The sequence below is a fragment of the Malaclemys terrapin genome, chromosome 1 (assembly GCF_027887155.1).
Source record: "Malaclemys terrapin pileata isolate rMalTer1 chromosome 1, rMalTer1.hap1, whole genome shotgun sequence".
Classification (NCBI taxonomy): domain Eukaryota; kingdom Metazoa; phylum Chordata; order Testudines; family Emydidae; genus Malaclemys; species Malaclemys terrapin.
In genome coordinates this window covers 246,625,694-246,649,451 of record NC_071505.1, presented here as the reverse complement: position 1 = coordinate 246,649,451, position 23,758 = coordinate 246,625,694, and the positions used below count along the sequence as shown (strand labels likewise).

Below are 23,758 nucleotides of genomic sequence, written 5' to 3'. Positions count from 1 at the left end.
CCCGCTACATAAAAAAATCCTCTATCCAGGAAACTGACATGTGGCTGAGGGCTTGACTTCATTACCGGGAGATTGATGTTGCTGCAATCGAATTCCTGATAAATCGACGGCAGAGCACTCTCTGGTCAACCCCAGTACTCCATCTCCCTGAGAAGATTAAATTAAGTCGACTGGAGAGCATCTCCCGTTGACACAGCACAGTGAAGATACCAGGGTAAGTCGACCCAAACTATGTCGAATCCAGCTACGTTATTCACATAGCTGGAGTGGTGTAACTGAGGTCAGTTTACCCCAGTATTGAAGACAAGCCCTGAGCAAGTTGTCACTGGGGAAAAAATTGTTGCCAGATTGTTTTGTTTTCCCGCTGTTAGGGCCTTGATATCTGAACTATCTTTATCTAATTTCTTATGTGGCTCCCATTGCTCTATTCTGAGTGCCTCCTACAAGTAAAAATGACAACAATAATTTTATTCCCTTTATCCCTGATGACAGGAAACTGCCTTGAGTTGTGGGGTTGTTTTTTTTTTTTTTCCTAATTTGCCATATATAAATATGAAAGTGAGAGAACTGAGAGAAGGATGGGTCAGGTCTTCCTCTTCCCTGCAAATGTTAAGCAATTAGTGTTTCCCTTTTTAGGGGAATAGGACAGAGAGCAAAGTCTCTGTTGTTTTTTCTTTTTGTTGCTTTTTAAATTGGGCCACTTGTTTAGATGTCTAAGTATGGATTTAGGATGCTTATTTTAGGCAACCATTTGTGAAAATTGTTGCTGTTGGTATTTTTTTTTTAAATCCCCCATCTCTAGGTTTTCCTTTATTCAGTCACACGTGTGGTGAGCACAGGAGTACCAACACATTTCCTTAGCAATATCTGCATTTTTAAAACATGCAACAATAATGTTTAATCCACTGAGATAAGTATCTACACCAGAAGAAAAATCTGGAATTGCAGCATCTCAGTAGTCCTCTCTTTAAACCATTGCATTCCCCATCCTTCTGCTTTTTTAACTATTAAGATAATAACCCTAGTGTCCAAGCTGGGATGGAAGGGAAAGTCTAGTGTATAAGGCACTGGAATGGGACTCAATAGGCCTTAGGTAAAATTCCTGGCCGGTCACAGGTGTCCTATGTGACCTTTGAGCAAGTAATTTCATCTGCTTTATGCCTCAATTTCCCATATGTAAACATTTTCATAATATTTCCCTACCGCATCAGGAGGGCTGTGAGAATAAAATCCATTTATGACTGTAAGACTATGGTGATGAAAGATATATATGTAGAAAGATAGCAGAAATTTGAGGAATTAGGATGTCTGAGTTTTGGCTATCAGTAGTGGACCAATACCTTACATTTTATGTGGACAGGATAGTTTAGAAGATTTCAGAATGCTTCCTGATTAAGGTGACATCTACATTCAACAGGGTCCTGAAGATAGCACTCTCTTTTATCCAGTACCATCTAGCTGAAGTAAAAATAATGGCACTGCATGGAAGTGTGAAGAGCAGTTAATTAAAACATACATCAATTCTTAAATATGTAAAAAAATCCACATTTGTCTTTTGCTTTTTTTCACACAAGGAGAAAGTGACTAATGACCCTTTTTGCAGGTCACTTTTCATTTGCCTATCTGAAGTATACAAGAAACACTATTAAGACAGTGGTGGGCAACCTGCGGCCCGTGGGTCGCACGCAGCCCGCCAGGGTAATCTGCTGGTAGGCTGCGAGACAGTTTGTTTACATTGACCGTCCGCAAGCATGGCTGCTCACAGCTCCCAGTGGCCACGGTTTGCTGTTCCTGGCCAATGGGAGCTGCAGACGGCCATGCCTGGGGGCAGTCAGTGTAAACAAACTGTCTCGTGACCCGCCAGCGGATTACCCTGACGGGCCGCAGGTTGCCCACCATGCTATTAGGATCTTGCAGCAGGTATCAATATGGTGCACTCCACAAGATTTATGATATCCTCCTCTACAGACACAGCACCTGTACTAATTAAAGAAAATAAAAAAGCAAAGTAGCATACCAAACAGCTACAATTGCCTGGATCAATATATTTAATGAACGTTCTTCATTATTTGATTATACTGAGTGGATTTAGCTTCTGATACAGATGTAGACATCTGTGGACATTTTTAATGCATTAGAACTTGAGTCCTTCTTTTTCTGTTCCTCTCTTATCTCACTAGTGATTACATCTTGTGTGTGCAGAATTGCCTGACATGTTTTTGAAAGGGCAGAAAAATGTTGTCCTTACCTGTAAATTTCTTTTCTCTAAAAAAGCATGGTTGTGAATTCTGACCACCCTGGAATCAAAGTTTAGAATTACGTTTCTGAGAAAGAAGTATGGAATACGGTTACATTGAACACATTTGGATTTAATTTTACAAAGGAATTAATAATTGGCTAGCATTATCATTATTATGTTTTTTAAATAGTTAGTTGTATAAGCTCCTCTGAGGAGCGTTTGGTGGATAGGTCCCAACTACTGCCATCTGGAAGTCAGATCTAACTGCCTCCAAAATCCCTGGAAGGTAGACCACCTATCCATATGCACAGAATTGCCAGACATACTGTTTTGGAGAAAATACATTTAAAGATATAAGAATAAATTTTTCTTTATATGAATTAGTGTCATATTTGTTTGTACACTGAATTATACCATACTGCATGTTTACAGTGTTGCATGGAAAATATTATTTTATCTGTTCATTAAGAAGTGCTGCGTAACCTTAGAACATTTTCACACTGCTGGGCTGAGCAAAATGAGTAAAGTTTTTTTTAAGTTCATAATAAGGTTCTCATATAAAATGCATTGCTAAATGGAATTAGAACCAAATTTTAAATACTGAAAGTATGTAGATTTATCTTGATGTTTATATTAACCATATATGCATTTCTATGTATTGTACAACAGCTAATGAATTTGAAGAAGATCTTGAGATTCTTGAAGAGGCTGCATTGCAGGTATAGCATTGCTTTTAACATGGCAAGGCATTTTGGTGCTAACTTCCACTGTCACTTTCTTTTTACTGATTGCCAGAGAAGAAACCTGTTTGGAAGATGTTGGCAGTATGAAGGAAGCTAACCCATTATTAGTAAATAGAGTAAAACTGCTTTTGAAACCTTCAGAGAAAAGGCTCTTAAAGCTAGTGGGTCATAGTATTTCATTATTTACTGGTATAAACATGATTGGGTGGAGAGCTCTGGCTAAGATTTTCAAAAGTGAATAGTAATTTTGTATATCTCAATTGTTATGTCCCAACTTGACACCTCAGAGGGGTCTAATTTTTCAAAAAATATGCTAAGCACCCAACCTCTGAAAAATATGCCCCTTCATGTTGTCTGATTGAGCACCCAAAAGCACTAGTCATTTTTGAAAGTGACTTCTCCTAAGGCTGATATTTTGGAGACATTGCCTCTTGGTGGAGGAAGAGTAGGAAGGCATACGTCTTGTCATCATGGAATGATAGGACTGGAAGGGACCTTAAGAGGTCATCTAGTCCAGTCCCCTGCACTCATGGCAGGACTAAGTATTGTCTAGACCGTCCCTGACAAGTGTTTGTCTAACCTGCTCTTAAAAGTCTCTAATGATGGAGATTCCACAACCTCCCTGGGCAATTTATTCCAGTGCTTAACCACTCTGACAGGAAGTTTTTCCTAATATACAACCTAAACCTCCCTTGCTGCAATTTAAGCCCATTGCTTCTTGTCCTAATCCTCAGAGGTTGACAACAACAATTTTTCTCCCTCCTCCTTGTAACCATCTTTTATGTATTTGAAAACTGTTATCATGTCCCATCTCGGTCTTCTCTTTTCCAGACTAAACAAACCCAATTTTTTTCAATCTTCCCTCATAGATCATGTTTTTTAGACCTTTAGTTTTGTTGCTCTTCTCTAGACTTTCTCCAATTTGTCCACATCTTTCCTGAAATGTGGTGCCCAGAACTGGACACAGTACTCCAGTTGAGGCCTAATCAGCATGGAGTAAAGCGGAAGAATTACTTCTTGTGTCTTGATGAAAACACTTCTGCTAATACATCCCAGAATGATGTTTGCTTTTTTTGCAACGGTGTTACACTGTTGACTCATATTTATCTTGTGGTCCACTGTGCCCCCCACATCCCTTTCCGCAGTACTCCTTCCTAGGTAGTCTCTTTCCATTTTGTATATGTGCAACTGATTGTTCCTTCCTAAGTGGAATACTTTGCATTTGTACTTATTCAGTGTCATCCTATTTACTTCAGACCATTTCTCCAGTTTGCCCAGATCATTTTGAATTATAATCCTATCCTCCAAAGCACTTGCAACCCCTCCTAGCGTGGTATTGTCCACAAACTTTAGACGTGTACTCTCTATGCCATTATCTAAATCACTGATGAAGATATTGAACAGAACTGGATCCAGAACTGATCCTTGCGGGACCCTGCTTGTTATGCCCTTCCAGCATGACTGTGAACCACTGATAACTACTCTCTGGGAATGGTTTTCCAACCAGTTATGCACCCTCCTTGTAGTAGTTCCATCTAGGTTGCTTTTCCCTAGTTTGTTTATGGGAATGTTGAACGAGACGGTATCAAAAGCTTTACTAAAGTCATCTTTTGGTAGTTCTTAATAACTGATTAACTTAGCATAGAGATTCTTTTGTATTATCTTATTACTGATTGTTAGTTCTCTGTATTAAGAGGGAGGTAAGCTGAAATGAAATACAGTCTCACTGAAAGACAGGGATGGGGTGAAGGAATTTGACCTATAAGTAGGTGTTGCGGAGCGAGACTCAACGGTGCCGCGCCTCCTGCTGGTTGTCTTGGGAATTAGCTCTTATCCACACCGAACGCCCTCTGCAAACCGGTGTCTTGCCTGCCTTAGGCCCCCATGTCTCTCCTGGACCCCGGTGCCCCTTTATCTTGGCGTTCTGCCCATTGCAGTACCCCCACATGCTGGGTCTTCCCTCCCAGGGGAACCCCCAAGCCTCTACACCCACCTTGCCTCAGTGGCTACTGCCAGTCGTCATCTAGCCCCTGGTCATTGGGGCAAACTGCAGTCTGTCATGGCCACTTGTCATTGGCAAGGAGGTTTGGACCAGCTGCCTAACTCAGGACTGTACCTCTACAGCCCCAGTACCTTCTTTAGTCCTTGCACAGGGCCTGCAGCCTGGGGAGTTACCAGGCTGGAGCTCCCCAGCTCCTCTTGCCTTTTCCTAGCACTACTCTACCTCAGGTACCCTTCTTTCCCAGGCAGCCAGGTCCTTCTCTCTTCAGAGCTAGAGAGAGACTCACTCAGCTCATGGCTCACAGCCCCTTTATACGGCTAGCTGTGGCCTGACTGAGCTGGCCACACCTGTGGTCAGCTACTCCCTCACTCCTTTTTCCCAGCTCCAGCCCTCTCCAGGGCTGCTTTTAACTCCTGTTCTGCAGGAGTGGGGCAGTTGCCCCACTACAGTGGGATACAAAGCCTTTTAAGGTCTACATTTGAACACAACATAGGTCAATAATGAGCCCAAATTATCATTTGACAGCTATTAGATAGGTCCATTGTCCACTCTTGGTTTATTTTGGGTGTGTGTACACTGCAATTAAACACCCATGGCTGGCCTGTGTCAGTCGACTTGGGCTTGTGGGACTTGGGCAACGAAGCTGTTTAACTGTTCAGGCTTGGGCTGAAGGCTGGGCTCGGGGACCCTCCCCCCTTGTCAGGTCCCTGTTACCAGATGTGCCCATTACTTTGGGGTATGCTCATTTATTCGGGTTACTCCTCTGGGGAAGGGGGTTCTGTAATCCTGTCAATGTACTGCTTGTGTCACTTGTGTGTACATATGGAGCTCTACTTCTCCCTTCTGCAAGTCCCCTCCCACTGGAGCTATCCTGCAGGACCTAAGGTCCCTAGGGCTGGGTTACTCCCACCGCAGAACCAGATAAACACCCACACACCCACACGTACATTAACAGAGCAAGTCTGAGCGGACCGGGTCAATCAACACTGTCAAGCTGACCCCTTATATGTCTCTGGACTCACTGGGCTGGATGAAGCAGCACTTTCAAGCTGTCTCTCCTTATATGCCCCTGGGCTCCGTGAACTGGGTCAAGCAGCACTTTCAAGCTGTTACCCTTATGTGTCCCAGATTCAGCACATCCCTATCCCCACTCCCCCAGCACAATTGTACTGGCAGTAACCTCCTTGATGAGCAAACCCCACAGTATTTTGGGCGCTGCAGGGATCTTTAGCTTAGGTAAAAGAAGCGTTGCTGTAGAGTGAATGGGGGAGGCTAAAAACACAACCGAGTAAAGTTCAGCATGAGAGAGAGAAACAACCAACTTAACCATAGAAGTTATTTATTGAATAATAGTGATAACTACACAAGAAGGACTAAACCAACATAACATACATGATTAAAGGCTAATACCTAAGGTAGACAGGAAAACAGAGAGAGAGAGAGAGAGAAGGGGGTCTCACCGCTCCCTGAAGCTTGAACTGGTCGGGGTTCCCAGATGATGGTGGTAGCTGAGGGTCCTGAGGCAAGAGGCAGGCAGAGTCCCCTGCACGATCAGTGAGGAGATGATGGAGTTCCAGTGGAACTTATGCCTAGTTTGGATCTAAGCATCAGAACCGTGACTAGGGGGTGAGTAGGGATTTTTGTAGAGAAAATACAATGGTTCAAGGGAGAACACTAGATTTGTTTATAGGTAAGCTGATGACTCAAGGGTTTTCTTTAGACTAGACAATAGGATCTGATCACTCTTGGCTATGGGTGGTGGTTTCTTCCAGGGAGCTCACAATGCAATTAGGCTGCTTCAGTATTTGGATATCAATTAAGGATTCATTACTAGAGTTGGTCTGATAATTGCTGAGCTGGGTGTGTGTGCAGGCATAGGTTCATTAGCATCTGGAGCAGAGATTCCCAGGATGCAGTGCTTCCCTGCTTTTTCTGGTCCCAGAATTCAGTGTGGTTCTCTGTTCTCCATTCTGTATGTAAATTGAGATGTCTTCCTGTCCCATCTTTCATGCAGATGAGGCTAGGGGAGTTGTCTTTGCTCTCCATTAGCATACAGAATGGAGATGTCTTAATCTTGTCACCCTTGTCAGGAGGGGTCTAGGTATGTCTCCCAACGCCCTTCACTGCTCTCTGCAAGTTTTCTTCTTCTGATGGGTTTTGGTTTAAGCAGAGGCTGGTGGGGGGGGGGGGGGGTCTTTCATGAGTCAGGCTGGATACTGCACCCTGGTTCCCCAAGAACACAGAGGTGTCTGGTATCATCCCAGAACCTGGGCTCTAGCCTGAGCCTGAATGTGTACACCACAATTAAACAGCCCCATAGCCTAAACCCTGTGAGTCCAAGTCCACTGACACAAGCCAGCCATGGGTGTTTAATTGCAGTGTAGACATAACCATAGTGTCTTACATGGAGCCATGCTTCTATTTACTTGTTAGAACTGGGGTCTAATTTTCATAAAAAGAAGCAGTATTTATTACCAATTGATTTAAACTGTCATATTATATGGAAGTAAATTATCTTGTTGGGCACACTCATTGATTAGAATGTTTTCCTAAAATGGGGAGGAGGGAATATGAGAATATGGACAAAAGGAGGGCATCCTAGTATTTGTGAGGTAGTATTTAGAAGAAAGCTAAAAGGATTTTATGGAAGCGTTTATGATCTGTTTAATATTTACATTAAACACACATTATAGTAAAGTTTCTCAGAACATATATTCAAACATAAATATTACAGAATAGAGCTGTGGCTTATTTATATTTTTTATTAAATATAGTATTTTTGATGTTATAAAATTTATTTTTCTGAGAGTATTGTTGGTAGTACTGTAACTCATACAGGTGGCTGAGTTGTGTGCTTACCTTCAGTGTAGCTAACAGCTGACGGCAAATCAGGATAAAAAATCATCTCCCTCCCTTCTGAGTTTTTTTTTTAAGGCAGATGTCCCCGTTGCTTCCGAGTTTACAGTGTAGAAGTAGCTAGTGCCATAGTTTAACACCATTTAGGGTGCCTTGAATCTGCCTCAGCCACCAGAATGGTAAAATAGGGGAAAATCTAGAAGAAAAGAAACTGTTCAGGAACAACAAGCCGTGCCTTTCAGTGCTGGGATGTAGATGGCCAAGCCTAGTGGTTAGCGTAGGACCGGAGGCCGGGTGCTCAGGCAGGCTGGGGTTCAGAATCAGGAGGTCAGGAAGCAAGAGTCAGATACCAAGAATCATGTTGAATCAGGAAACCAGGAGGTCAGGGTCAGGAGACAGGTGCGGGTAGCACTGGGTGAGCATTCCCAAGTAGGGTGGAGCCCAGTTGTATAGATAACTACTTCCTCCTTCCAACTTAAGTAGGGTGAGCCAGCCATTCAGGAGCTCCAGTGTTTCACCAGTTGGGGCCCAGGGTTGGAACCTTCTATCTGAGCTGGGCTTCAGGGAGTTCCAGTTCTAGCTGATGCCCATAAGCAGTTGGGTGGAGGTTTGGATCATGATGCTCCTCAGGATCATGACACCGTGACTTGGCTGCAGCTTTTTTTTTTTTTCCAGTCCTCCATTGAATGGGCCACTAAAGCAGGACAGAGGGAGCCTGTATTAGCACACTGCTGGTGAATGGTGTGCAACAGTACTTTGGCACTCCACTGCTCTGAGCGCCTTCCTCACCTAGTCACTAGCACAAAGGAGAGTACGGTTGAACTGGGTACTCTTGCCACTCTTCAGACTCTCATCTTTCTCCCCCTCCCCACCCGTATCCCCGCATGGGAAGAAGGAAGAGAGCAGTTAAAGGACAAGGAGTTCAGATGGGAGGAGTTGAGCCACTGTCTGAGGTGAGACATTGGATCCAGAGCAATTCTCTGGTCTATCCAGCTTCTCTCCTCCTCCTAGAAGGGATCTTTTATATTGTACCCCATCAAAAATAAGTTCCTTAAGATGGATTCTTCTCCATTGGCTGTATCTCCAGCCCCTTACTTAATTTGTTTTGGGACATTTTCACTGACACAAGTAGAGGAAGAGCTAACAATATTCTCTTGGAAGTGAAGAGAACTCTTCTACCAGGAGGGTCAAATCTACCTTTTTTTCTTCTCGGCACTCCTCCCCCAGACCCTGAAGTGGGTTTATCTTTTGTGAGACGAGACAAAGCATCAAGATTTCCCTTATAGAACAGAAGACATCAGAGGAGGTGTCAGTGACAAGCCCCTGGGCAGTTGTGCCCGGTGCTTAGAGCAGGAATAAGATCCAGTGGCTAGAGCAGCAAACGGTAGCCAGGAATTGGAGCCCAGGAACAGATCTAGAGTCAGTGGCCAGGTTCTAGAGCCAAGGGTTGGAGCTGGAGTCAGGAGCCAGGACCAGAGCCCAGGGTCAGAACTGGGTTACTTGCAGTGAGGCAAGGCAGGAGCAGGGCTGGGTCCCAGGATGGGCATAAGTAGGCACAGGAACTGTCACAGCCATGGGTAAATGCTGTGAGCAATCACTGAACTGCTGCTACTTCTGGGTTTCTTCTGACTCAACCAGCCAGTCAGGCGGTGTAACCAATTAGACAGCCCTACTGCAGGCCAGCTGTACTAGTTAGGTTGCCTGCTGACTGACTCTGCTGCAAGACCTGGGTCCACACTGGCATGGCTGCAGCCCCTCTTTTCTGTTAGAAGGCCTTCCTCCTTTTATGCAAAGGAGAAGAGGTTTTCCATGATCACTCTATTGTCATTGAGAGTATGGAGATGGTGTCCTGCTTTCCAGGTGAAGTGGAATCCTACCCCAAAAATCTGTTTTTTACCATTGTTGTCACATAATGGAAAACATCAACACGTAAGAGATTTGTTTAGCTGGAAATATTTTTTATTTGTTTTTTTCTCAACAGGTGTGTAAATCTCATTCAGGCATTCTTGGAAAAGGTTTGGCACTGTCTCACTCACCAACCATCTTAGAAGCTCTTGAAGGAAATCTTCCACTTCAGATGCAAAGCAACGAACAGTCATTTTTGGATGATTTCATAGTCTGTGTACCAGGGTCTAGTGGTGGACGGCTTGCAAGGTGATTTGTGTGCTATATGAACAAACTTATTATTGCATTATTTTCATTTTTAACCACTGTAGCAAAATATAGAACTTAAACCATTTCTAGGCATTGTTTTGCTTAGGATCATGGTTTTAATTATGTACTGGAATTTGAAAACTACATGTTTTAGCCCTCTTGTTTATCCTGTAGTGATACATTTTTATAGTTATGCCTTTTATTAGTATCTGTATATTAAAAAGGCCTTGTTAACTTGGCCATTGGGTTTTTATTAATATGGTCATTATGAAAATATATTTAATTACTTCAGACTTGACTCTATTTTTGCTCCTTAATAACAAGTCTGACTATAGGGCTTTTTATGCCATGTCTCTGTGTTTCTTTATTATGATTATAAGGTAGTACAAAACATTCTAATGTTATGTTAAATGTTTTTTAACTTTACTCTGTTCTAGATGGCTTCAGCCAGATTCATATGCTGATCCTCAGAAGACATCTTTAATTCTAAACAAGGATGATATACGATGTGGTTGGCCAACTATTATTACTGTGCAAACAAAAGACCAGTATGGAGATATTGTTCACGTTCCCAGTATGAAGGTAATTGTGTATGAACTAGAATACTCTTTGCTGTTTTCATCCTGCAGTAAATTTGTCAGCATTTCTAGTTGATATCACACAGAAAATACTTGATTAGTGCAGAAAGTGGCATTCTGAAGTTTGGGTACACTCTGTGGGACTTTCTTACATCTGTGCAACACCACTGTGTCTAGATTATGCTGTTAATTGCGCTTGCTCAACCCCATTTTCTCCAGATTAAATCATTCTAGTCTATAATGGATTTATGCAGGTATGGCTAAGGACCTAATTTGGCCTGCATGATCTTTATTATTGGCGGTGATGTGTGAGAAGAAAAGAACCAACTTTCAGCATGCAAGTTAGGAAAGTTAGGAAGTTAGCCTTTGACAAGGTCCCTCACCAAAGGCTCTTAAGCAAAATAAGCAATCATGGGATAAGAGGGAAGTTCCTTCAAAAGACCGGAAACAACAGCTAAGAATAAATGATCAGTTTTCAGAATGGGAGGTAGATAGCAGTGTTCCAAAGGATCTGTGCTGAGACCAGGGCTGATCAACATACTCATAGATGATTTGGAAAAAGGTATAAACAGTGAGGTGGCAAAATCTGCAGATGAGACAAAATTACTCAAAATAGGTAAGTCCAAAGCTGCCTGCAAAGTGTTGCAAAGGGATCTCTCAAAACTGGGCAGCAAAATGGCAGATGAAATTCAATGTTGATAAATGCAAAGTGTAACACACATTGGAAAATGTAATCCCAACTATACATACAAAATGGTTGTCTAAATTAGCTGTTACCATTCAAGAAAAAAACCTTGGAGTCACTGTGGGTAGTTTTCTGAAAATATCCACTCAGTGTGCAGTGACCGTCTAAAAAGGTGGCAAAATGCTAGAAACCATTAAGAAAGGGATAGATAAGACGACACTAAATATCATAGTGCCAGTATATAAATCATGGTATGCCCATATCTTGAATACTGGTGTGCAGCTCTGGTCTCCCCATCTCAAAGAAGATACGTTAGAAATGAAAAATGTACAGAGAAGAACAACAAAAATGATTTAGGGTATGGACCAGTTTACGTCTGAGGAGAGATTAAAAAGACTGACTGTTCAGCTTGGAAAAGAGATGTAAAATCATGACTGATGTGGAGAAAGTGACTATGGAAGTGTTATTTACTCATCTACATAACACAAGAACTAGGGGTCACCAAATGAAGTTAATAGGCAGCAGGTTTAAAACAAACAAACAAAAAAATACTTCTTAACATAATGCACATTCAACCTGTGAGACTCATTGCCAGGGATTTTGTGAAGGCCAAAACTATAACTGGATTAAAAAAAGAATTAGATAAATTCATAGAGGATAGGTCCATCAATAGCTATTAGCCAAGATGGTCAGGGATGCAGTCCTATGCTCTAGGTATCCTTAAGCCTCTGACTACTAGATGCTGAGACTGGAAGATGGGATTGATCACTTGATGATTGCCATTCTTATGTATTTATGTTCTTAAAACAGTATTTTACATGTAAAGTGAATACATGTGATATAAAATCATCAAGATATGAGCATGCCATTTTTAGAGTTGCTTTTGAGAGTAGACCCATACTTTAAATAGAGGATCCCATATTCAGAGAACCTATAGTCGCTCAGTTAAATTAGGTGGAGAAAGTAACTGGTTGGCACTGTTAGTTTTTTTTATTTTTCCCACTATCCAATTAATTGGCCTTTGCAGCGCCTATAAATCCTGGCATACAAAACTGCTTGTGACAGCAGCAGTTGGAACCCAATTTCTTCCCAGAATTCCTGTGAAAGGGAGCTAGAGAAATTGTTCGAATATTAACTTTTACTTAAGTGTAATAGAATTATTCAGAGAAATTCAAAATTAACAAAAAAATAAAAATAATTGAAGTCAGGTTTCATCTACATTTTAATGTCCCAGTATCACTTTGGACTAGTACAAATGTTTTCAGGACTTTTATTTACTGAACCCCAAAGTGTTCTAGGTACAGAAAAGAAACAACATGGCTCAGAAGGGAACAGAAATACATGACTGAAGAGTTTACAATCTAAACTTATATGTGATATAATAAGTGAGGGTATCATAAAATAAAGAGAGATGGATGATGGGAAGGTAAGGCCATAACAGTAAGACCACATGAGATTCAGATTAGCTATGTGCATAACTTGATGGCACAGTTGAAAGTTTATATCTGTCAAATCAATCTATAGTTTGTGGTTGTAAACTCCTGGAAATGAGTCTTAAAAACACTTTAGGAAACTTATCTGAAAGCAGTGGTCCTAGACCAGTGATAAGGAAAAGGAAATGTTGATCCCTGCTGCAAAAGTAATTTCTGGATTTTTAATTTCATTGTGATTTCCTTACTGAGTGTATTAATATCAGTGACGTTTTAAATTAACTTGACTGCAGGTGTCCATGGGTATCCATTTATTCAGTACTCCCCGTTCAAGCCAAACTCCCATTTAACAGATTCATGTTCAGGTTAATTGCACTATAATCCATGCTGGGATGGACTCAATCATTTTAGAGTTTAAATACTAAAAAATCAACTCATTTTCCAGATTATTTGTTTACTCTTCATCTGAAAGTTGCATAGCAAATAGTACTTGTCAGAAATTCAGGTACATGGAGTGGGGTGAGGTGGGGCTGAGGAGTGGGGTGAGGTGGGGCTGAGGTCCTGTTGGGGTGAGAAGCTTTTTAGACCCAAATGGGGTTGCTGAAGAAGTTGCTCCAACCATTAATATGCAGAGTGGAAGAGTTATTCAAAAAGAGATGTAGAGTTTGTGGAGGAGGAAATAAAGGCATTTCGGGAAAGTGGTAGTGGAAAAGTTGGGGTGAGATTGTAAGTAGTTTAAAAATAATATGAAAATGGAAATGAGGGACCAAAAAAATGTAATCATCTTTTCACCTCTTATTGCATTTTGGCAGGTGGAGGTCAAGGCTATTCCTGTTTCACAGAAAAAAACATCTTTGCAACAAGAACAACTGAAAAAACTCCAACGGATACCAGGCAGTCCTGCAGCACCCACTTCCTCTGGCACTGATATGACTTTTGGAGGACACCCTTCACCAAAACTTGATGCTTCATATGAACCTATGATAGTGAAAGAAGCTCGCTACATTGCTATTACAATGATGAAGGTAAATTATTGTCAGATCAGCAATGACAGTTATTTCTCCATGTGGAAAAGAAAGGGACTTTATACGAGTGAATACAAAGAACTGCAAATCTCATTTTATTCATTATACCTCTCTTTCTATTTTGGGATATTTGGATTTATGGAATCACATATAATTGCTCTTTCTAGAGATTTTTGCTTTTTTACAAAAATCAAAATGATTTTAAAAATTTTGTGGAGTGACATTAAGTTGTCTGCTGTGAACCAAAGTAGAGCTGGTCAGGAATATTTTGACAAATCACTTGTCATCAAAAAATGTGAATTTGTTTAAACCAAAAGGATTCAAGAAACAGGGTTGGATTTGACTAATTTCCTGGCTCAAAAAAGTCAAGAAAAAAGTTTTGTTTTGCCATTTTCTAAATGGAAAATTTTCTTTCAAACCAAAAAAAAAACAAAAAAAAAACCCAACAACAAACTTTCCATTTAGAAATTTGAGCTAATTGGACTGGGGAAGAAATGAAGAAAAGGTAAAAAAAAGGTCCAAAAAAACCTTTTCACTTGACACCCCTTCCCCAAAATCAGTTTTTCAGTTTGTAAATATTTTACAAGATTTTGACATTAAAATAGGAAAAAAATTCAACTTCTTGAGATATTGATGAGACAGAAAACAGTTTCCTACCCCTCTCTAGTCTAAAGTGCTCAATGCTGCTGCATTCTTGAAGGAGGATGCTCCTCAGTAAAGCGGACTGTATTTGTGGCCTTTATGTCTAAAGCTCATAAGGTCAGAGATCTGTATAAAGGTTTTCCTTTTGTAAGAAGCCTTGAAGCCACCTTGTCTTTCAGATTCATCATCTTAAAAACGGAGCATGTATATTTCTAGTGCTACCTACATTCCAAGGAAATTGGGCTTACCTGCTAAGTGTCTGAATCCTATGGAGCAGAAGCCAGCTTTAGTTTTCAGGACATTCTTTCAGACAAACAAACAAAAACACCCTCCCATGCATGCCAAGATTTTCTTGTCAATGGTGAAATTTAAAGAGCAATATTTTTAGAAGAATGTCATCAGTTTAGAGGTACCTTTGCTTCAGTCTTTCAGTTCAATCAGGGACATCTTATTTTTAGTGTCATGCTGTCTGGAGTGGTTTATGACTGAGTGTGCCTATTCCAGACTGTCAAAAACAGGGCAGGCACCCCGAACTGGTAGTATATTCTTTAATTAAATTTCACCAAGCCAGTAACAAATATGAACTTCTGGATCACTATAACAGACTTTACCATGGAGTCACAGGCAGTCCCCTTGGGCACTCCAGTCTATTTTGCCACGCAGGCAAGCTGGTCATAGAGATAAATGGTCGCCCCCAAAATCACAAAATATTCAGGTTGCTCTCAGTCCCAAGAGGCCAGTCACCCCAGATCAATTGATAGCTTAGATCTGACGCCAAAGACAACTCTTGTAGCCAATCCTATAGTAAACTAATTAAGGATTATTAACTAGAAAGAAGAAATGAGTGTTATTTACAGGTTAAAGCGGGCAACATATATGCACAAATGAGTTCAGCATATGGTTCCAAAAGGTGACAGAGATGTAGTAATCAGTCAGCATTGAATGTCTTTTCAGGGCTAACCCTGGTTGATCTTGCAGATCTCTACTTTTTGTTTATTAGATCTAGCCCTTATAAGAGTCCAACAGCAAAGAGATGAAAAACTTTAATGTCAACTCTCTTTATTTCCCTCTTCCAGCATTCAAACCAATGGGACAAGGCCTTCTGCATGTACTTTCAATGAGTGGATAGGGCAATCAACAAAGCTTTTGTCCTACAATGGCCCACTTAATTTCGATAAGGAGTCTGGTGGCACCTTAAAGACTAACAGATTTATATGGGCATAAGCTTTCGTGAGTAAAAACCTCACTTCTTCGGATGCAGTGAGGTTTTTACTCACGAAAGCTTATGCCCATATAAATCTGTTAGTCTTTAAGGTGCCACCAGACTCCTTGTTGTTTTTGTAGATACAGACTAACACGGCTACCCCCTGATACTTAATTTCGATAGTCCTCCTGGATGGGCAGGGGGAGACGCGTCCCATCTGAGTTCACAAATTCAGAACAGGCATTTTTACAATTATAAAACAAACTTATATTTTACTTTGTAGCATGGAATACAGACATTACAAGTAAGCTTAATACATACAGCAACTTACGAGCATTTTATAGTCTGAACCAGTGGTTGTCAACTTGTGGCCCGTGTACTGGTTGTGGCCCAGTCAGCACCCAGTTGTGGCCCATGTGATATCCTCAGGGCCATACAGGTAGAGTGTGTGTGTGTGTGTGTGTGTGTGTATGTATGTATATATATATATATATATATATATAATGTGGATGCTGCCCACACAACACACAGAGAGCTGCATATGTGGCCCACAATGGTTATAGGTTGAGAACCACTGGTCTAAACACCTCCTTATAAGTTTAACACCTGTCTTGAACGATATTGACATATAAGTGAGCTGATGTGCTTTCCAGCTATGAATTTATCAGTGCTCAGTCGATGCCTACACACTTGGCCAGAGCTGGCACCTCTTTACCAGCATCACACTTAGACGTCAGGACCCTCTTTTGGCTTTCCTGAAAAGGAGGAGGAAGCATGGCACTGGACAGTATTCTTGGCACTGGCTAGAGGAGCTGTCATCCTGCTACTTCACATAATTTATATAATTCCTCATCAAATTCCTCAGGCATAAAGAGATCAGGAAGTCTCAGATTCTAGGGTTTTTTTCATGGAAACTTCCATCATAGCTACTTATCTTCACTTTCCAGCCCTTTGATGGCAAGTCTCCACCCGACCTATCATCTTTCATATGCTATCGAAATGTCAACTCCTGTCTCCAAATGGCTTATGATGCCAGTCTTCATCATCCACTTATTTGAAAATTTAACAAGTACCTTTGTGGTTTTTCCCATACAGCCCCTCACACTTGGGAGGAGCTTCCCATAAACATCTGCAAAGCTAACTGTCTGTTCTCCTTCAAATCCCTCCATAAAACTCTTCTTTGCCATGATACCTACAAAAAAATTGACAGTGGTTAGACAGCTGGTGAGCTGACACCATTGCCTGTCATGCTGACCAATATTCTCTGTTTCCTTATGCTCCCCCGCCCGCCTGCTTATATTCACCTTGTTGTCTCATGTCTTATGCTTGGGTTTTAAGTGGGGCTGTCAATTAATTGCAGCTAACTCAAGCGATTAACTCAAAACAAATTAACTTGATTTAAAAAAAATATTTGCAATTAATCGCAGTTTTAATTGCACCGTTAAACAATAATAGAATACCAAATGAAATGTATTATAAATATTTTTAGATGTTTTTCTAAATTTTCATATATATTTCAATTACAACACCGAATACAAAGTGAACAGTGCTCATTTTATATTATCATTTTTATTACAAATATTTGCACTGATAAAAAAGATAAACAAAAGAAATAGTATTTTTCTGTTCACCTCATACAAGTACTATAGTTCAATCTCTATCGTGAAAGTTCAACTTACAAATGTAGATTTTTTTTTATTGTTATATAACTGCACTAAAAAACAAAATAGTGTAAAACTTTAGAGCCTACAAATCCACTCAGTCCTACTTCTTGTTCAGCCAATCACTAAGACAAACAAATTTGTTTACATTTATGGGAGATAATGCTGGCTGCTTCCTATTTACAATGTCCCCTGAAAGTGAGAACAGGCATTCAAAAGACACTTTTGTAGCTGGCGTTGCAAGATATTTACATCGCAGCTATGTTAAACATTTGTATTCCCCTTCAGACTTTGGCCACCATTCCAGGGGACATGCTTCCATGCTGATGATGCCTATTACAAAAATGTGTTAATTAAATTTGAGACTGAACTCCATGGAGGAGAATTGTATGTCTCCTACTCTGTGGTTTTACCCGCATTCTGCCATATATTTCATGTTATGGCAGTCTCGGATGATGAGCCAGCATGTTGTTCGATTTAAGAACACTTTCGCTGCAGATTTAACAAAACGCAAAGAAGGTACCAATGTGAGATTTCTAAAGATAGCTACAGCACTCAACCCAAGGTTTAAGCATCTGAAGGGCCTCCAAAATCTGAAAGGGACAAGGTATGGAACATGCTGTCAGAAATCTTAAAAGAGCAACACTCCAATGCAGAAATTTAAGAACCCAAACCAACAAGAAGAAAATCAACCTTCCGTTGATGGCATCTGACTCAGATAATGAAAATGAACATGCATCAGTCCACACTGCTTTGGATTGTTATCGAGCAGAACCCATCACCAGCATGGAAGTATGTCCTCTGGAATGATGGCCGAAGCACAAAGTTGTTTACGAATGTTTAGCATATCTTGCATGTAAATATCTTGCAACACCGGCTACAAAAGTGCCAAGCAAACGTCTGTTCTCATTTTCAGGTGACGTAAATAAGAAGTGGGCAGCGTTATCTCCCGTAAATGTAAACAAACTTGTTTGTCTCCGCGATTGGCTGAACAAGATGTAGGAGTGAGTGGGGGAGTTTGAAGCCTTGATGGCTGCCCCTCTGTACCTAGTATTCTAGCACGACAAAGTGACACTATATCCACAGTCTTGCTTTCTTCCTAAGGTTTCCTCAGAATTTGATGTCAATCAAGAGATTCACCTACTTGTGTTTCATCCTAGCCCTCGCTGTTCCAGAGAAGAAATGAACCTTCATACACATTCCAGATGATAGTTGACAGTGTCCACCTCATACAAATGCCACTCATTCAAACCCTTGCTGGCAGATTTAGCAGGAGAATCAAGAATGGATAGAGGATTAGCTACTTTCTTACCACTTGAGAGTGGTCCCTTCAGAATTGGGGTCAGGTGCATTAGCAACTTGGAAACTGGGCACACTTTTACTCTTCCCTCCCTGCCCAAAGCACTATTAATCAGCACCTTTCATGAGCAATAATTACCTTTCTCACATAAAAAGGTCACTTTAAAAATGTGTATCTTTGTGTACACTTTGTATCTATTTCTGGTTCCCTATTCCACACTTCTATTATGTGATCAATTAGAGTAACATGTTTTGAGAAATTATTTTGTTTTTATTTTAAAATGTTTACAGTAGTAGTATAATAGCATTGACTGAGTTTTGATTTTGTTTTAGCTGAACATTTTTTTAATCCTCTGCTTTGTAGGTATATGAAAATTATTCATTTGAAGAATTACGCTTTGCCTCACCAACACCTAAAAGGTAAAAAACAGTCTTGCAGAGAATTACAAATTGACTGTAATTAAAAGTAAATATTATACCAACTTTTTAAAAATCATGTTAATATCAGAGCTTTATATGAATAGACTTATTATTCCAGCAGAGTTATCGTAATTTCTGTTTAAAGAACTGTTCAGACTTCAACACTCTGAAAAATATTCTGTGTAGGGGAAAACAGTGAAAATCTAGCACGTTTTTCTTAAAATTACTGGGACATTTCCATAAAATCAATCTTTTATACTTAGTTTATTTGCTCCAATTGCTTATTCCTCACCTAAATTCACTTTCTGAATATGATATCACATTCAATTACTGTAGTAGGTTATGATTTCATAATAAACAACTTGAAGAGCACAAGTGGCTTGATTAGATGAATTCCTATGGATCAAAGATCCTGTTTCCATAGAAATGTCCCTGGTAGACCACAAAAGGCAGTGTAGTTTGGGAGCATATGAAGGGGGGAAAAAGCAGAAAATAAATCAGTGGAATGCCTTCTAAATAAGTTAACATTTGGTTAATTATTTCAATGTCTATTTTGTTTTTGTCTAGACCCAGTGAAAACATGTTGATCCGAGTCAATAATGATGGTACTTACTGTGCAAATTGGACCCCGGGAGCTGTTGGTCTTTACACCATTCATGTTACTATAGATGGCATTGAAATAGGTATCTAATTTTCATTAATCTTGTATAGTAACCACAAGCGCTTAACATGTATGTATCCACAATGGTGTGCGAAGATTTGTGTAAGTAGCATGTCCATGAAAATTAGCACACTGCTTTTGGGGATCCAAGAGCATTCTATCCAGTTTTCCCCTCTCTTCCCTACCTCTCCCCTCCCCCCCGCATACTGTTATCGAAAAGCTAAAAGTAAAGACACGACTGACAAAAGTGTACCTTCAGAAGGAGCTTAAGGCAACTGTTTGGAACTCTTTTAAAATACTATTTTAATTCACCTTTAAATAGTTTTTCTTAAGCTTTCATTTCAGTAGTAGAATATCTGTGTAGATTTTACTAAAGACAGCTAGTGCTCGAGATTCTTTTCACTGCAAAAGTTAATGACCTCACAAATCTTTTTAAAGCAAATGATTTTCCTACACTCCTTATAGGTGTTTGAGATTAACTGTTGCAGGGGAAAAGAGAAGAGAATCAGAATTTGGATCCTAGTAGGTAATTTAATCATTTATATAGTATTGTAAATGTACAGGACACTAGATAGTAATAGGTCAGTACCAATCCAGATCACTGACCCAAAGGGCTTACAGTCTGAAGCTCAAGTGAAGATGCATTGGACAATCAAGAAAGAAAAGAGAAGTGTAACCCTGTGTTAAACTAATATTTTCACTGAAATTCCTGATTTTATGGAAAACATGACACTGACTGCCATGAAAAACAAAAAACCTGGGAAAAGGAAATTCCCTTTTACCAGTTTCACTTGCTGCACATGTGCAATGAAAACCCTCAGACACTTGCTTGAGAAATGTGAAGGTAGTTGTGAATGTGCAGGGGGTGCTTAGCTGCTATGCTCCTGAGTTCTTTGAGGTTGATTCCACAGATCTGAATACTAAGAGTAATACTGTTTTCTTGGAGAGAAGGCCTGCTTTTCTTGCTTTCTTTTTTCCTCTTTTTCATGTTGCTCTTAGTGGTCTTGCGTGCAAGGAAGGTTTATTGTTTAAGCTGCTTGAGGGGTTCCTAACAGAAGTGTAGGAGAGGGAAAAACCTTAAGAAACCAGGGGTCTCAAATACTTACAAATACTCCTGTTTCCTCTGTGGAAAGTTGGGGGGGCAAGTCTCAATCCTTTCAAATAGTTGCAGTTTTTAATTTTGCCTCCACTTCTGACTGGCTTAGTTTCCTTCATGACCTGCAAACCCTAGGCTACTTTACTGGCTCTAGAATAACAGTGTGAGTTATGGTACATGGAGCATAAATGTTGAGGAAGACCAAAAAAAGTGGCTGTATCTGGGAATTTAGTATATTTCCATATCTGAAGTATAAAAGTGAAATATTTGTCGCTGGATATATGTGCGGCATTACCTGTAGTATTCCAGATGATTGTAAAAGCTACATGTAGTCACTAGTAGTGTAGTAGTGTGTGAGAAGAAATGTCTTGAGTCTGCTGCAACCTGCTTTATGGTTGTAAAATAGTATGCAACAAGATTAAAAAAAATTTTTTCTTTATTTGGTGGAAATATTTACATATGGTAATATGCCACTCAAAACTTTTGCTTTCTAATGTATCTGGACATATACCTGTTGGTAGTACTTAAAAAGTACTTGCCAATTGTCTTAGATACCTTGAATACTACTATAATTTTTGTTTAGTTATGTCTTGTGGCTAAAGTATAGGGAAGTCTACATGGGAATACTACAGAATTTGAAGGGAATATGTCTATATTAGATCAAATTTGCAAGTTTTTCATTACCACCAGTGTGAACTCTGCTGGGTTCATATTCATATATCTAGGATTGCATATGGACTGTATCTGCTAAAAATGGCAAATTGTCATGTTTCTACTGGTATAAGAGCCTTTGGGGGGTGGAGGAGGTATTTATTAAGTAATTATGTAAATTAATTTGGTAAGTATTTATGATGCAACATCTGGCAGGCTCAGGGCCAATCTTCAGAATTTCTTCTCTTGGTATAATCACAGGTTGAACTTCGTTTTTTTGCTGTTTTCGATCATGCAGAATATTTTTTTAAGAGATCTGCATGTGACCATGTAAATTTGTCACAAAATATCAAGTACAACATTAAGAAGGAAATGTATTGTGCACCCATTAAGCATCATTGTAAATGCTTATCTGAGATAGACCAAGTGAATGCTCATTTTGCATATGACTGGTTTTTGCCACTGTACTAGAAGCATGGAGCTTGAAAAACACCAAAGTGAGTTGTCCCTAGGAGTTGCCTAACTGCATGGAGCAGAATGGTTGTTTTTATCAGCCAGCCAATTGCAAAACTCTTTAAAGTAGTGTAAAATAACCTTCCAATACTTCCTAAATTAGTATTTAGAGAATCAGATCTATACAGCCTACTACAATTGAATGAAATATCTATTGTAGAACTTCAAAGAAGTTTTTTTATTAAAATTGGTTGTGTTTTAATGCTTGCAGATTTAAAAAGTGACCCAGCAAACTAAAATGAGAATAGAAATGCCCTGTTTCTACAAGTATGAATTGAAACACTGCTAGAACTTGATAAAGCACTGTTAGGTTGATCATACTCATTAAAATGTGTCTAAAATTTCATGCTGCCCTATTAAACTTGATGTTTTATTCAGGTTTTTTTTTTTTGGGAAGTGGCACATTTTCAAGGAAAAAATAAAGAGCCTTAGCCATTAGAACCTGAATACTTCTCATAATAGGTGAATTTAGTAGTCTGTTTCAGGGAGAGTAGTTGGTTTATGTATAATCGTGAATATGTTATTTCAGGCTCAAAAGTACAGCAAAAAAGAAGTGTGGAAATGGGATTGGGGGAAGGAAACAGGCAGAAGAGAGAGAAGGCACTGTAGGAGAAGATAAGTGTAGAAATGTAAACATGGATGACATTATGGAGAACCATGAAAATGAGGAGAGGCTTGAGTTTGATAAGAGTGGGAATCAGCAAATTGATTCATTGAAGATGTGCACAGTCATGGAAACTTAATATGTACATGAACTCTTTTAAAAATGTAATTGGTATTTTTTTAAGTCTGTTTAAAGAGATTCTTTTGCTGATTTGAGATTCCAATCTGGTCTCTTCTTTAAAAAATTCTCAATTACACTTTAAAAGAAATGCAGGTTATGTGAGTTCTGAGAACAGTGTTTCTCCCACTAATTGAAGACCTTAGCAATAGTTCGTACAGTCAGCAACTATTTTCTTAAGCCAAAGCATGCGTGGCCAATTCCTCACAGTGTATGGGCCTTTGGAGAGACAGGAATTCACAGTTGAACGTTGCAGGGTCACTGATAGCCCACCAAAATGTTGTGCCTCCATATTAGAAACAACCCCTTAGAGTGCTTCCCTGAGCTTTTTGCCCGTTTTTAGCTTAGCTTGGGATCACAAGCCTTTCTACCCCACTAAGTTTTTTTTCTTTTTTTTCCCCTCACTTCTTCTGTTCTTCCTTCTTCCTCACCTGACTAAAGCACTACCAGCTGAACTGGAGAGTAGCCTCCTAAGTTATTCATATTTTCCTTTTCCTTCCCTGAAGCAGAAAAGGAGACAGGAATATGGTAGAGGCAGAAGTGACCTTTCGTTGGTTCTTCTGTGTCTATCCCAACTCAGGCAAGGCCATGCAGAACTAGACAAATTACAAGACCCGCTAAGGAGCTATGGGCTCTTGCTCCTCTTCTAGAATGGAGACCTCAGACTGGTGGTTGGGCACCAGAGTCCTAGCAAGCTTCTCTGTCTCTCTCTCTCTGTCTCTGCTTTGAGGCAGGAATGAGAACAAGGAGATATATATCAGAACTACAAGGAGGTAAATCAGAATGACTCATGGTCCTTCAAGTTGTTCCACATCAGAAGAATGCTTTATTCTTAAATTTCCTAATAAACATGTGAAACGTGAAATTTCACATGGCCTCATTGGATGACATAGTGGCAACAATTTTGCTTAAAGGAGTTCATATCAGTAGACTGGATGAAGCCTATCTACATATGATGTAGTATCAATGCAAGGTACTTTAGTTTGTGTTCTTCTCTACCTCCAGAGTTTTCATGAAAGTGCTGATGACCCAGTTAGCACTCTTCTGGATCAGAAGTATTCTCTCCTTAATTAAAGCAAAGTCCAGGAACTGCCCACTAAGATCACAATGAAACTGAC

The 23,758-nt window shown here is 39.9% G+C and overlaps 1 protein-coding gene across 14 annotated transcripts in view; it reads left to right on the top strand.

The window, feature by feature from the left end:
- The window catches only part of MYCBP2 (MYC binding protein 2), a 399,116-nt gene that overhangs the window by 246,605 nt on the left and 128,753 nt on the right, over positions 1–23,758 (top strand). For all 14 annotated transcript variants that reach the window (XM_054011672.1, XM_054011602.1, XM_054011628.1 and 11 more), the window contains 6 exons: positions 2,909–2,958; positions 9,822–9,994; positions 10,432–10,576; positions 13,500–13,712; positions 18,883–18,938; positions 19,506–19,621. In XM_054011672.1, coding sequence (XP_053867647.1) covers positions 2,909–2,958; positions 9,822–9,994; positions 10,432–10,576; positions 13,500–13,712; positions 18,883–18,938; positions 19,506–19,621 — 753 coding nt within the window. The remainder of the gene's footprint in view (positions 1–2,908; positions 2,959–9,821; positions 9,995–10,431; positions 10,577–13,499; positions 13,713–18,882; positions 18,939–19,505; positions 19,622–23,758) is intronic.